This window comes from Oncorhynchus gorbuscha, linkage group LG15 (genome assembly GCF_021184085.1).
Source record: "Oncorhynchus gorbuscha isolate QuinsamMale2020 ecotype Even-year linkage group LG15, OgorEven_v1.0, whole genome shotgun sequence".
NCBI classification, from domain to species: Eukaryota; Metazoa; Chordata; class Actinopteri; order Salmoniformes; family Salmonidae; genus Oncorhynchus; species Oncorhynchus gorbuscha.
This window is the reverse complement of record NC_060187.1, coordinates 36,408,294-36,420,545: the sequence shown is the minus strand read 5'-3', so window position 1 is coordinate 36,420,545 and position 12,252 is coordinate 36,408,294. Positions and strand designations below refer to the sequence as shown.

The window sequence follows — 12,252 nt, the reverse complement described above, 5'->3', positions numbered from 1 at the left end:
TGCACAAAGCATGTTCATTTTTAAATAATGCTTTATTTAAAGAAATTGAGACACCTTAAATCATACCTGCAAACTGCAACAGTTGTGACAGGAGAGCATTCTCTGCCACAAATGTAAGGCAAACCGCAAAGTTTTTAATATTGGACAGCCATTTACTATTCCACCTCAACCATTATTAACAAACAAATGAAGGTTTAGAATAGTACAATTAGCACTACGTTAGCAGCCTGAAAAACAGCACTTGCCATATTGAATGAAACCCATTAACTAAACATGAAGTACTCCTTGAAAGGATGGATGAGTGGTGGCGTGTTGATAAAGGCATCCAGATAAGGCAGGGCATATAAAAGTGCAGTACATTTAATGATTTATTTTTTAATGAATTCAACCAGTTCAAGTATTTTTAATTTTTTAAAACAAATACATATATAAAAGTTACACTGGGCCTACGGTGAAGCAGACAGCAACTACTTCAGTGGGCACTGGTCCACCCAATCAGCTGTGGTAGAAGAGCCTTGACTGTCTGAGCCATCCAACTCCTCACCAAGCAAAGACATCCATATAAACATGTCTGACATTCCAACTGAACCAAGTAATGAATGGTTTAACATTGGAACAAAATACACCAATGAGTTTATTTGTCAGACATTTTCCTTTTTACAGGCACTGTCTGGTACTTAATGGAGCAAAGTGGGGTTGTAATACCGTGTGGGTGGCATGTGTGCCACTACCAGTGTGTTATCTTGATTGAAGACCTGATTATATTTCTGACAAACGCACACACCCAGAGTCAGGGGGCAGTCCTTAGGCCAGGGTGGGAGTGGCCCGAGGCAAGAAGAGTGCAGCTGTGTCAGAGGGGGTCACCTCCATTTGTTCTGTGCTCTCGTTCTCTTTGGGGGAGGTATCTTTTCTGGAAGATCCTGCAGAGTAAGGCATTCATTGTCAATGCCTCCCCTCCTAGAAATATCTAGGACAAACTATTACCCTGTCTCTTAATTCCACTTAACTCCTGTCTAAAGGCAGACAATATGCCAGGAAACTGACCTTTCTGTGTGCTGATTATGACGCAGTCTGCTTCATCCTCATCTTCCTCTGTGTCTGCCTGGAACCCATCTGTCTTCATCGCCTCCACCTGAAAAAAAGGAGTACTCATTAGAATCTGACATAACAGTCAAAGCAATAGGATCAGAACAAAGCAACTTCATATTAAGATTTCACCAGACGTGTCCAACCTGCTCAGGGTCGGCAGCCTTCTTCATGAACTTGGTGATGGACATGCTGCCGGCACTCTTCCTCTTGTTGGAGGATGGCGTGTGGGAGGCCTGGGGGGTGGTTGGGGAGTTGCCCTGTGAGCCTGTGGCCGCTGGGGCCTCTTCACGGGGCACATGGGTCCCTGAGGTGAGGTAGTTCCACTGGCAGGGTACAGGGAGGGCCTCCTGGATGAAGCGAGCCAGGACATCTGATTTGACGTACCAGCAGCAGCGTCTGAAGGCTGAGCGCTTCTCATACACAGCATTCCCCTTGATAAGGCGCTTTAGACGGACCCTAGAGCAGAAGCAGATGAGAGACCATTTCAGTAATGAAAAATTAATACTTTTATAAAGCATCTGCACAAGTTTAGTATGACTTGACTAATTCTGTAACATAGCAAGCGTTAAAGTAAATCAGGTTTGAAGTCACCTGGTGGGGATGTTGTCTCCTGAGTTCTGAGGGCTGGAGATGGGCGAGGTCGACTGCTGGCGACAAAACTCCTGGAACTCTGTGATGATCACCTTATTACTGTTCACATTTCCATGTAGCAGGGGCAACAACTGGGACAGCACTGAATATATGGGTTGGGAAGGGAGATGGGAAGGTTTTTTAAAACACATTCTACATCTAGACTTATTCACGCAAGGTTTGGGCAGAAGGCGCCATTCAATATGAACAGATACTCCACTCAGGCAGCTATTGAGCAACTCAGGTCAGCCATGAAGAGCGTTGACAGTTCACAATCACTTGTAGCACAGTAAATACTAGTTGACGTCGATGTCGCATATAAAGCTGGTCTGAAAACAATACAGATCTCTTATGCGATTGTGAATGGTCTTAAGTTTAGATGTCTCCCTTGCAGTCTAGACAGCTATCAATAAGTGCTTCATGATGATTACAGGTACATCTCATATCAGTCTCGGGTGTTACATCCATCACCACAATCAAAAGATAGATTTTGGTGTAGACCAGGGGTGTCAAATTCATTTAGACCAGTGGTGCCGCTTTCGGTCTTTAACGAGGTCAGGAGGGCCACACTAAAGATTTTTACCTTTATTGGGTTATATTTCCTTGCCGTCAAAATTTGCAAAAAGATTGATCTATCGAGGGCCTCCTGGGTGGCGCAGTGGTTAAGGGCGCTGTACTGCAGCGCCAGCTGTGCTACCAGAGACTCTGGGTTCGTGCCCAGACTCTATCGTAACCGGCCGCGACCGGGAGGTCTGTGGCCTAGCGTCGTCCGGGTTAGGCCGGTAGGGAAATGCTTGTCCCATCGCGCACCAGCGACTCCTGTAGGCGGGCCGGGCGCAGTGCGCGCTAACCAAGGTTGCCAGGTGTTTCCTCTGACACATTGGTGCAGCTGGCTTCCGGGTTGGATGGATGTGTTAAGAAGCAGTGTGGCTTAGTTGGGTTGTGTATAAGAGAACGCATGACTTTCGACCGTCGTCCCTCCCGAGCCCGTACGGGAGTTGTAGCGATGAGACAAGATAGTAGCTACTAAACAATTGGATACCATGAAATTGGGGAGAAAAAAGGGTAAAAAATAAATAACAAATTTGATTTCAATTCTCCCCGATTGTCTAGCTTTTGTTTTGGTGATTGTTACCAAGAGGACAGATGGTGGGGATCTTTTTGTCTGCAAAATGTATTACGCGGAAACGGCGGTGGAAATGCCTTTATGTGAAAATATTGATATAACAATTATCATATCGAAGTAAACTTGTAGTCACGCGATGATATGGTGTGTTTTCCTCTCACTACAACCTGGGAAACAAACTAAATCAGTTCTGATGAACTTCACAGTGGTGAAAGCGCACAGTGATCTTGATGCTCCTTTCCAATAACAATGTCATCATGTAGACTAGCCTACCTGCAGTGTATCTGTGAGCGGAGCACATGTGCCAAGACCAGAGTAGGTACATTTGCTAATTAACACAACAGTATGTGACAAAACTATCAGTAGAGTTGAAAGTGCGATGGAAACACACAGAACTTTAGATAGTTTTCATGTACCGAAAACCAAACACGAAAAAAGTATATTGTGTGCACTACGTCATCATGCACATATTTTTTATCTGCAACAAGTCCGTTTGGTGGATACACCACTAGCGGGAAAATGCACATTTTCTTCATGCATATTTTAGAATATTCGTATGAAAATCTATAGCCAAATCTGTAGCCAATTGAATGGAAACCTAGCTAGTGACACTATTCAAATAGCACATGGCTCAACCAAATTACCAATGTTCATCATTCTGTAAGAACTCAGATAAGCATATCAAAGACAAGCACACCCGGTCAGTTTTTCCACGCAAACCAAGACCTACATTTCATCACGGTTCAGTCAGTAAAACATGACTCAGATGATCACTTAGAGGTGACAAGGCTAAGGCCCAAAAGGTTCTAAAAGACAATACTGCAGAGACAAAAGAACTCCTCTTACCTGAGTGATGTTCCCCAAGGCATAAGAATGTACTCACGCTGCTCATCTTCTTGTAGTTTCTGTGTGTTGTCCTCTGGGGTGGAGGACTCTGGCTTGGGCAGGGGTTCCAGCAGGCACACCGCAAACTGCTGCAAGAGCTCCAGATGGGGACCCTGTCCCTCCCACACACAGCCTCTCACCACAGCCTCTAGCACCTTCACCTTCTTCTTGGCCATCAGCTCATCCCACTCCCGGGCCTTCAGCTTCTGACGCACCTTCTGCTTCTCTGGGTCGCCACCCTCCTAGATTCACACCACAGGTATAGGAGCAATTAAGTGTGCTAAAAATAAGCCGTGGATAATGTCTCCACCCCATACAATGTAAAGCACGTCAATCATTAGTCAATCCAGTCCACTGGAAAAGAACAGTAAATAAAGACATGAATAAGGAATGAAGAGCAATTGAAAGTACCTCTTCCTCCAATGCCCCCTCCCCGTCTGATAGGTATCCATGTGGTACGAAGAAACCATCCTCATCATCGTCATCATTTTCACCTCCATCATTATCATTATCCTCCTGCAAAAACAAGTCAGTTTAGGGCCTCACAATCAGCTGGAATGATTCAGTTTACAACAATGAGCTAATCTTGATATCAAACAGAACAACAAAGCACCAAAAGCTGTGACAGAAGTGTATTGAAAAAGAGACCTACCCCTTCACTGTGTGACAGGGACTCTCCTGGCTCCTCTTCCTCCCACTCCTCATCACTGTCCACCTCATAATCCAACAGGTCCTAGAGGAAACACAGACTTTAGTCCTATATAGAAAGCGCATGAAACATGGAAGTCACAAAACACCTGACATCACCACCAGTTTGGGCTGGGAATTATCAGGGACCTCACGATATGATATCACAAAACTTATGATATGATATGCATTGCGATTATCACAATTCAATATGTATTGCGATTCAATGATTGCGCCCTATATGTCTGCTGCAGAGAGACAAGAGAGCATGACAAAACGAGTTTCGATCAGTCAGGGAATAAGTGCTGAAAACATGTTGGCTCATTATTTAAAAAGATGGGAACAAGCTATAGGATGAAAAATAAAATACCAGAGTTTTTGCGCAGGTACGTACATCTGACTAGCGCTATCTAACGATACATAAGGTAAAAAATATATTTACAAAAAAAAGAAACAATTACAAATCTAAATCTTGAGTCAAACATGGATATATCGTGATTTGTAACATGGCAGAAACTAATAAGTAAAGAAGTGAAAGGATTGAAAAGGATCATGGTCAGAGAATGAGGGAAGCCTCACCTTGTCCCGTCTGAGAGGGCAGCGAGGGGAGATGTGGGGGCTGTTTTTTCTCCACGTGCCCCAGTAGGCAGGCCGGTAGTTCTCACGGAACTGAAGGAGCTTCATGCGGCCGTAGTGCTGCCTGTCAGGCACACCATCCGGTTTGGGTCCCTCCACCACCTCCACCATCGCTATACACTCCCTATGCAGACAACAGAAATAGGGGCCAACGTCAAAATAGGGAAGTATAGAAAATGGCTTCTTTCCATTAGGAATCCCTGATTCTTCAGTTTCACAAAATTTCAAGACTTCAGAGATTCAAGTCACCGCAGATTTTTTTAAGGGTGTGGTGGTCTCACCTCATAGGGTATGTACTTCTGGGCTTGGTCTGGCCTGATCTGCGGGGCTTATTTCTGGTCCAGTCACTCAGGCCATCCAGGCTTCCATCAGGCTTAGCCAGATACCTGTCCAGTTCCTCCAGGACCGCCTCCGCACATTGGACTCGGGTCAACGGCGCCAGACACATGTGCTCCTTTATCTCAAACGGGGCAAACTTTTCACAGGCAGACGCAAGGGTCTGAAGTAGGAAAGGCAAAGATAAGAAGTTTTACATTTTTTTTTATTTAACCTTTATTTAACCAGAAAGGGCTCATTGAGATTAAAATCTCTTTTTCAAGAGCGCCCTGGCCAAGATAGGCAGCACCAAGTCATTACAAAAAAAAATGGACAGACAGACATGAAAAACTACAAGTAATCTAGTAAAAAACATTGAATTCACAAGAGTATAAAACAGCAAATTAAAAACATTGACGGGTCAGGGAATCAGCCTCAAAACCCTTCATCAGTGAATTTAAAACACCAATCGGGACAAGTTCTTCCAGTTTAAAAGTATTTTGTAAGGTGTTCCAAGATGATGGCACAGAGTACATAAAAGCCCTTTTACCAAATTCAGTTTGGACATTTGGAACAGTTAGCAGGATAAAGTTCAGCAAACGAAGAGAGTACCCACCACATTTCTGAACAATAAAAATACACAAATAAAAAAGGTAGTAAACCCAAAATGGCTTTGTAAATAAACATATACCAGTGACTGAGCCTACAAGTGACTAGAAGGCCAGCCAACCCTGGTACAAAGTGCAGTGGTGCGTAAGGGCTTTGCAGTTTAAAATAAATCTCAAAGTGCCATGGTAAAGTGTGTCAATTGATCTCAAACACTGAGCGGAAGCATTCACATATAAAATATCCCCATAGTCTAGTAAAGGCATAAATGTAGCTGATACTAGCCTGATAACATGAAATGAACACCACCATTTTGTGATTTCTATTTTGTTTTCTTCTTGTTCAATCCAGTCAGAGGAATCTTACCTTTGTGACCTGCTGGGGAGTCTTGGGTTTCTGTAGAAATCGTGTGATCTCGGCTTTCTCTGCTTTGAGCCTCTGTATAGAAAATGTTAAGATGCATTATCAGGTCTGTTACAATTAAGTGGCAATTGTCAAGCTTAAAAATGTCAGTGTCAGACATTACATTTAATTTTAGAGAATAGAAACAAAATTATCAACTCACATCCTTCTCTTCTTTCAACCGTTTTTCCTCCTCTTTCTTTCTCTTTTCTTCAAGTTTTGCCCTGGGGAAAATTATATGTGAATGTCAATTGCAAGGATTACATTTGCTTTAATAAAAAACATTCAATCAATTTTTCTAGTAGAGTCAATATAAAAGTAACAAGACATTTCAGATCTGTAGCTAGCTGGTTTTTGATCAAGCAACACTCACTCTTGCTTTGATTTGCGCTGCTCCTCTTTCGCTCTTAATTTCTCTGCTTTTTCCTTTTCCTCTTTCTCCTTTTTATCTCTTTTTTTCACGCTCTTCTTTCTCTTTTTTCTCCTTTCTTTCCTTCTCCCGGTCCTCCTTCAGTTTGCGAGCCTCCTCTTTCTTCTTCTCTTTAGCGTCTTTAGCCTCCTCTCGCTGCCGCTCTCTCTCTTTGCGCTGGTGTAGCCTCTCCTCTTGCTCCTGCAAACTCTATGGAGAGAAGAAAGCACAAATTCCGTTTCAGATGAGTGTCTAGATGAAGATGTTAAAATAGACATTTGGATACAAAAGTACGCCAAATACTGAAGTGACTTATTGCCGCTAATTATACCTTTAAAGATCTTCTTTTCACAGTTTTCTGCTCTATTTTAGGGGTGGTATTTGGCTCCTGTAAAGAGAGAGGAAGAAAGGTAACCTAGATTTATAATTTTTCATTTCAGAATAGTGATTTGAAAAGTTAACTGGAGCTTGCTGATGTAGATTTATTCAAAAATCACTGCTGACAATGAGTGTTTATTGAATTTAATTGCCATTTTGTACTCACTGTGACAGTAGGAGTGTTCTCTGTCTTAGCAGCCTCTGGGGAGCTCTCGGCCGCTGACAGAGAGCTGGTGGATGAAGGAGAAAGCATGGACTCATTCCCATGACTGGACATATCAGCCTCCTTGTTCTTCTTCATCCTCCTCCTCCTCCTCTTCTGTGTCAGAACCCTGTGTGTCTAGCTGCGAGATGGATGCAGTGTCCCCCCCCGTCCTTCTCCTCCTCCCCATCCTTCTGTTCATCCCTCAGCTTGTAGTCTATGGGCTCTGTCTTGGCAGTGTGATCTGTTTTGGTGGCTGTTACAGCACTTAGGGTTTTGCTCAGGTGGCTGTTTTGTGTCGGAGGACACGAGGCAACAATGGGTGTCGCAGGTTGCTGCTTTAAAAGGTCAGTTGAATTGGAGTCCTCAGTGAGATCAATAACTATGCTTTTGGCAGGGGACGCTTGGGTACTGCGACTCATGAATCCATCCAGGGGGCCACGGCCGTTAACCAGGGCCGGTCCATGGCGCACAGGTAGGGGGGAGCAATCGGATTCATTCTCCCCATCTGAGAGCCCAGGCCGGGAAAGGGTGCAGGTCCTTTTGGGCTCACTGATGTCCTTGGGCTCTGGGTTTAGACGCTTGAATGGAAGACGAGCTGAGGAGAAAATATCCTTTATCATCACTGATGTTTAAGTTGGACTAAATCTATGTTATATTAACAAATCTTTGGGCAAACAATAATGATAGGTTTGAGTGATAAAGCAAAGACACTAAATTATTACAACAAATTTGATTAATTTGAAATATAATTTACTAAATTAGAATGTCATTGAATTGTTTCAAATAGTTTGATAGCATTATGTATCATCAGTCTCCTTTTGAAAATTAAAACCATCTAATATGCATTCAAAAGACCAGATTCACTTACCCTGAACAAGCTTCTTGTTAGCATTGCTGGATTTGACTTTGCCATCCATACCTGTAACCAAAACAGGGTATGGAAGATGAGACGACAACAATCCCACAACCATTCTCCTGTCATGTAACATTTTCCGAACAAAAATATAAAATGCAACAATTTCAAAGATTTTACTGGAGTTACAGTTCATAATGAAATCAGTCAATTTAAATATATTCATTAGGATTTCACATGATTTGGAATACAGATATGGATCTGTTGGTAAAAGATAACTTTAAAAATGGTAAGGTCGTAGATCAGAAAACTAGTCAGTATATGGATATTGGCGGAAACTGGAACATGCTGTCGCACATGTCAATCCAGAGCATCCCAAACATGCTCAACAAGTATGTAGGCCATGGAAGAACTGGGACATTTTCAGCTTCCAGGATGTGTACAGATACTTGCGATATTGGGCCGTGCATTATCATGCTGAATCATGTGGTGGCTGCAGATGAATGGCATGACAATGGGCCTCAGGATCTCTGCATTTAAATAGCCATTGATAAAATGCAATTGTGTTTGTTGTTGGTACCTTATGCCTGCCCATACCATAACCCCCCCACCACGGGGCACTCTGTTCACAACGTTGACATCGGCAAACTGCTCACCCACACAACGGCATAAACTCTGTTTGCTATCTGCCCGGTACAGATGAACCTGGGATTCATCCGTGAAGATGCCAGTGGCCATCAAAGCTTAGTATTTGCCTACTGAAGTTGTTTACGATGCTAAACTGCAGTCAGGTCAAGACCTGGTGAGGACAATGATCACGCATATGAGCTTCCTGAGACAGTTTCTGACAGTTTGTGCAGAAATTATTTAGTTGTGCAAGTCCAGTTTCATCAACTGTCCAGGTGGCAGGTCTCAGACAATCCCATAGGTGAAGAAGCCTGATGTGGACATCCTGGGCTGGTGTGGTTACATATGGTCTGTGGTTGTGAGGCCATTTCGACACACTGCCATATTTTCTAAAACGACATCGGAGGCGGCTTATGGTAGAGATACTAACATACAATTATCTGGTAACAGCTCTGGTGGACATCCCTGCTGCACACTCAATCAAACCTTGACAGCTGTGGTGGTGTGACAAAACTGCACATTTTAGAGTGCCCTTTTAATTGTCCACAGCACAAGGTGCACCAGTGTAATGATCATGCTGTTAAAATCAGATTGTTGATATGCCACACCTGTCAGGTGGATGGATTATATTGGCAAATGAGAAATGCTCACTAACAGTGCTGTTAAACAAATTTGTGCACAATATTTGAGAGAAATAAGATGTGTGCATATGGAAAATGTCTAGGATATTTTATTTCAGCTCATGAAACATGGGCCCAACAGAAAGTGTTGTGCAACGTTGCATTTATATTTTTGTTGTGTAGATGGATTTGTTTTTCAATGCACTTTTACTTCACTATCAATAATTGCAGTAGTACAATGGCTCCAGCTGCAAACATGTTACCAGTCCCTTTGTTGCACAACACTTACTAGAAGAAAGCATTCGGTGCAGTATCTTTATAAAATGTCCAAAATCAAAAGGACAACCACAAGAATAGCCACTACACATATGACTTAGTCACCAACTACTTTATCGCCCACTCAGCTGTATTATTACTAAGAGCTGACGTTTGTTCTTAGTTTACTCATACTGTTAGTTTGACAAATGCATCCAGGTTATTCAAGTACATATGTAATAAATACTTGTCAGTCAACTAGGGAGCAATTAAATGTTATCTAGACTTGACACCAACCAAGTTAAAGGACAATCGATGCCGTTCAAATATAATTTTTAATCAAGTGTAAAAATTAGTTACGAGACGATGGCACAAGTGGTTGGGCAAACTACTGGGAGGTGTTAGCTTTGCTCTCCCGCCATTCGGTGAATCAATCTAAGCCCAGTGCAAAGGCCCGGCTATAGCTAACTTTACACTCATACCGCCGCGGGGAGAGAAGGGGTTGCCTCAAAGAAAAACATGCTTGTTTGTTAGTTAAGTTAGCTAGTAAGCAAAGTTTGTAACAGTACGATAATGTGTGGCGCGATGTCTAATTAAAATGCTATATATTCTGACAATCAACAAGCAGGTCAGCAAAACCACCGAAATCATTGAGTGTTTTGGTTCATATTAGCTAACGTTAGCTAGCTGAAGGCAATGGGGTGTCTAGCTAGCAAGGTTAGCACCAACTCATCACATCACTGACGTTAGCTTCCAAGCTGGCTGACCAATAAATAATAAAGAATAACTAAAGGTAACTTCAAGGGTAGCTAGCTAACGTTACATGAAAGCTCACTTTACACTAACCTTACGAGCTTGTGAATGTTATGAGAGTCTGGCCAACGATAACTAAGTGTTAGCTAACTAACCTTACTTGAGGTTAGCTAGTTACAACATGCTACTAGTACAGTAGTTAGCTGGCTAAATACAGCATGCTAGTTAGCTAAACTGGCTAGCTCGACAGAAGTTAGTGTTGACTTGCTATGTGGTCGTATAGAAAGGCAAGTCAAACAGTATATAGCTACCTCAGATAACTAAATGCCCAAAACATTTGAAGGTTAAAACATAGCAAAATATCGTCGCTACCTCCCCTCCGTGGAGTGGATGCTAAATGCCCGTCCACGGATGGATCTTCCGCCGCCGCCAGCATCACCATCCGAGAACTTCCCTCACTTTTGATATCCTTGTGCGGAAAAGCGTTGTATTAACACAAAACCATATGAAGTAGCAATATTGACAGATCTTCCAGAGTAACACTAATACCATGCAAATATAACGATGACTGGGTTCTATTACTTTTAAGACTAAGTTAATTTTATTCTAGCCGCATCTCCCACACACTCCCTTTGCGTGGATCCCGTTGCTGCCTCGCGCCCGTCAGTCAGATTTGGCGGGAGCGTGTCGCTGTCCTCAGAATCCTTTGCTGATTGGCCAGAACGCTGGATCACTAGCCGGCCGAAGGGCGGGATCTAGACGTTTTTTTCTGGATATTTTGTCAGTCACGCCTTCTTTTGAGATGTTGTTCTTTTATGATAGGTTGCTTTCTCTGTTTTCAAGAGAGTACGATCAGTGATTGGATTTCACTGAATAGTGTCGTGGAACAAAATTCTAATAAAGTCGTGATTGGACAAAGTCACTCAGTGTGTTTTAACCAGTAAATACTCTAAACATGTTGATAATCAGAAACGATGTATTGTACTGTGAAGTAGTCAAAATACAAGCTTGCATGCATGCAATATTAAATCAATTAACAGAATGTATGTCTGAATGTCAGTTAATTGTTTTAATGGGAAAATAAAATGATGCCAAAACAGTTGACAATTTAGAAGAACTGAAAAATAATACAAAAGGCAAAACCTCTCTGAAGACACATGAGGTAGACCAGACACACCTTGGACAGATGGCCTGACAGATATGGCAGCTCTGCTTCTAGCTCCTAAGCGCAAGTATTTCGCTACACCTGCAATAACATCTACTAAATGTGTGACCAATACAATTTGATGTCATGTTTGTTTGACTAGATAAGTCAGTTAAGAACAAATTCTTATTTACAATGACAGCCTACATCAGCCAAACCCAGACGACACTGGGCCAATTGTGCACCACCCAATGGGACTCCCAATCACAGCCAGTTGTGATACAGCCTGGATTTAAACCAGGGTGTCTGTAATGACATCTCAGCACTGATATGCGGTGCCTTAGACCACTGCACCACTCAGGAGCCCCAAGTGCACAAGTACTGTGAAATGCCTTTCTTGCTAACTCTACACCCAACAATGCAGTGATCAATGTCAATGTAGTACTAAAAAATAACAACAAGATGTAAGGCTGAGGAGGGAATGAAATCTATAAAAGGAAAAATAATTTATTGTCGATCTCCTCTTCCTCTCACAAGGCCTTCATGTGAGGGCTCCTCCTTGTCAGATGCACTCTCTCAACAAATAAATACAATTCAGAGTTACAGACACAATGATCATTGATTAACTCATT

General features: G+C 42.6%; 1 protein-coding gene across 1 annotated transcript; it reads right to left on the bottom strand.

Annotated features, from left to right (window-relative positions):
- Positions 1-13: 13 nt before the first annotated feature.
- On the bottom strand, positions 14-11,159 carry LOC123997046 (chromatin assembly factor 1 subunit A-like). Its single transcript, XM_046301006.1, is given in 17 exon segments — positions 14-920; positions 1,045-1,132; positions 1,233-1,545; positions 1,681-1,822; positions 3,729-3,972; positions 4,142-4,246; positions 4,383-4,463; positions 4,997-5,177; positions 5,335-5,552; positions 6,341-6,412; positions 6,540-6,600; positions 6,750-6,832; positions 6,834-6,995; positions 7,117-7,173; positions 7,330-7,963; positions 8,237-8,287; positions 10,849-11,159. Coding segments are annotated over 15 exon segments (2,058 nt in total). The 5' UTR covers positions 7,465-7,963; positions 8,237-8,287; positions 10,849-11,159; the 3' UTR covers positions 14-804.
- Positions 11,160-12,252: the final 1,093 nt, after the last annotated feature.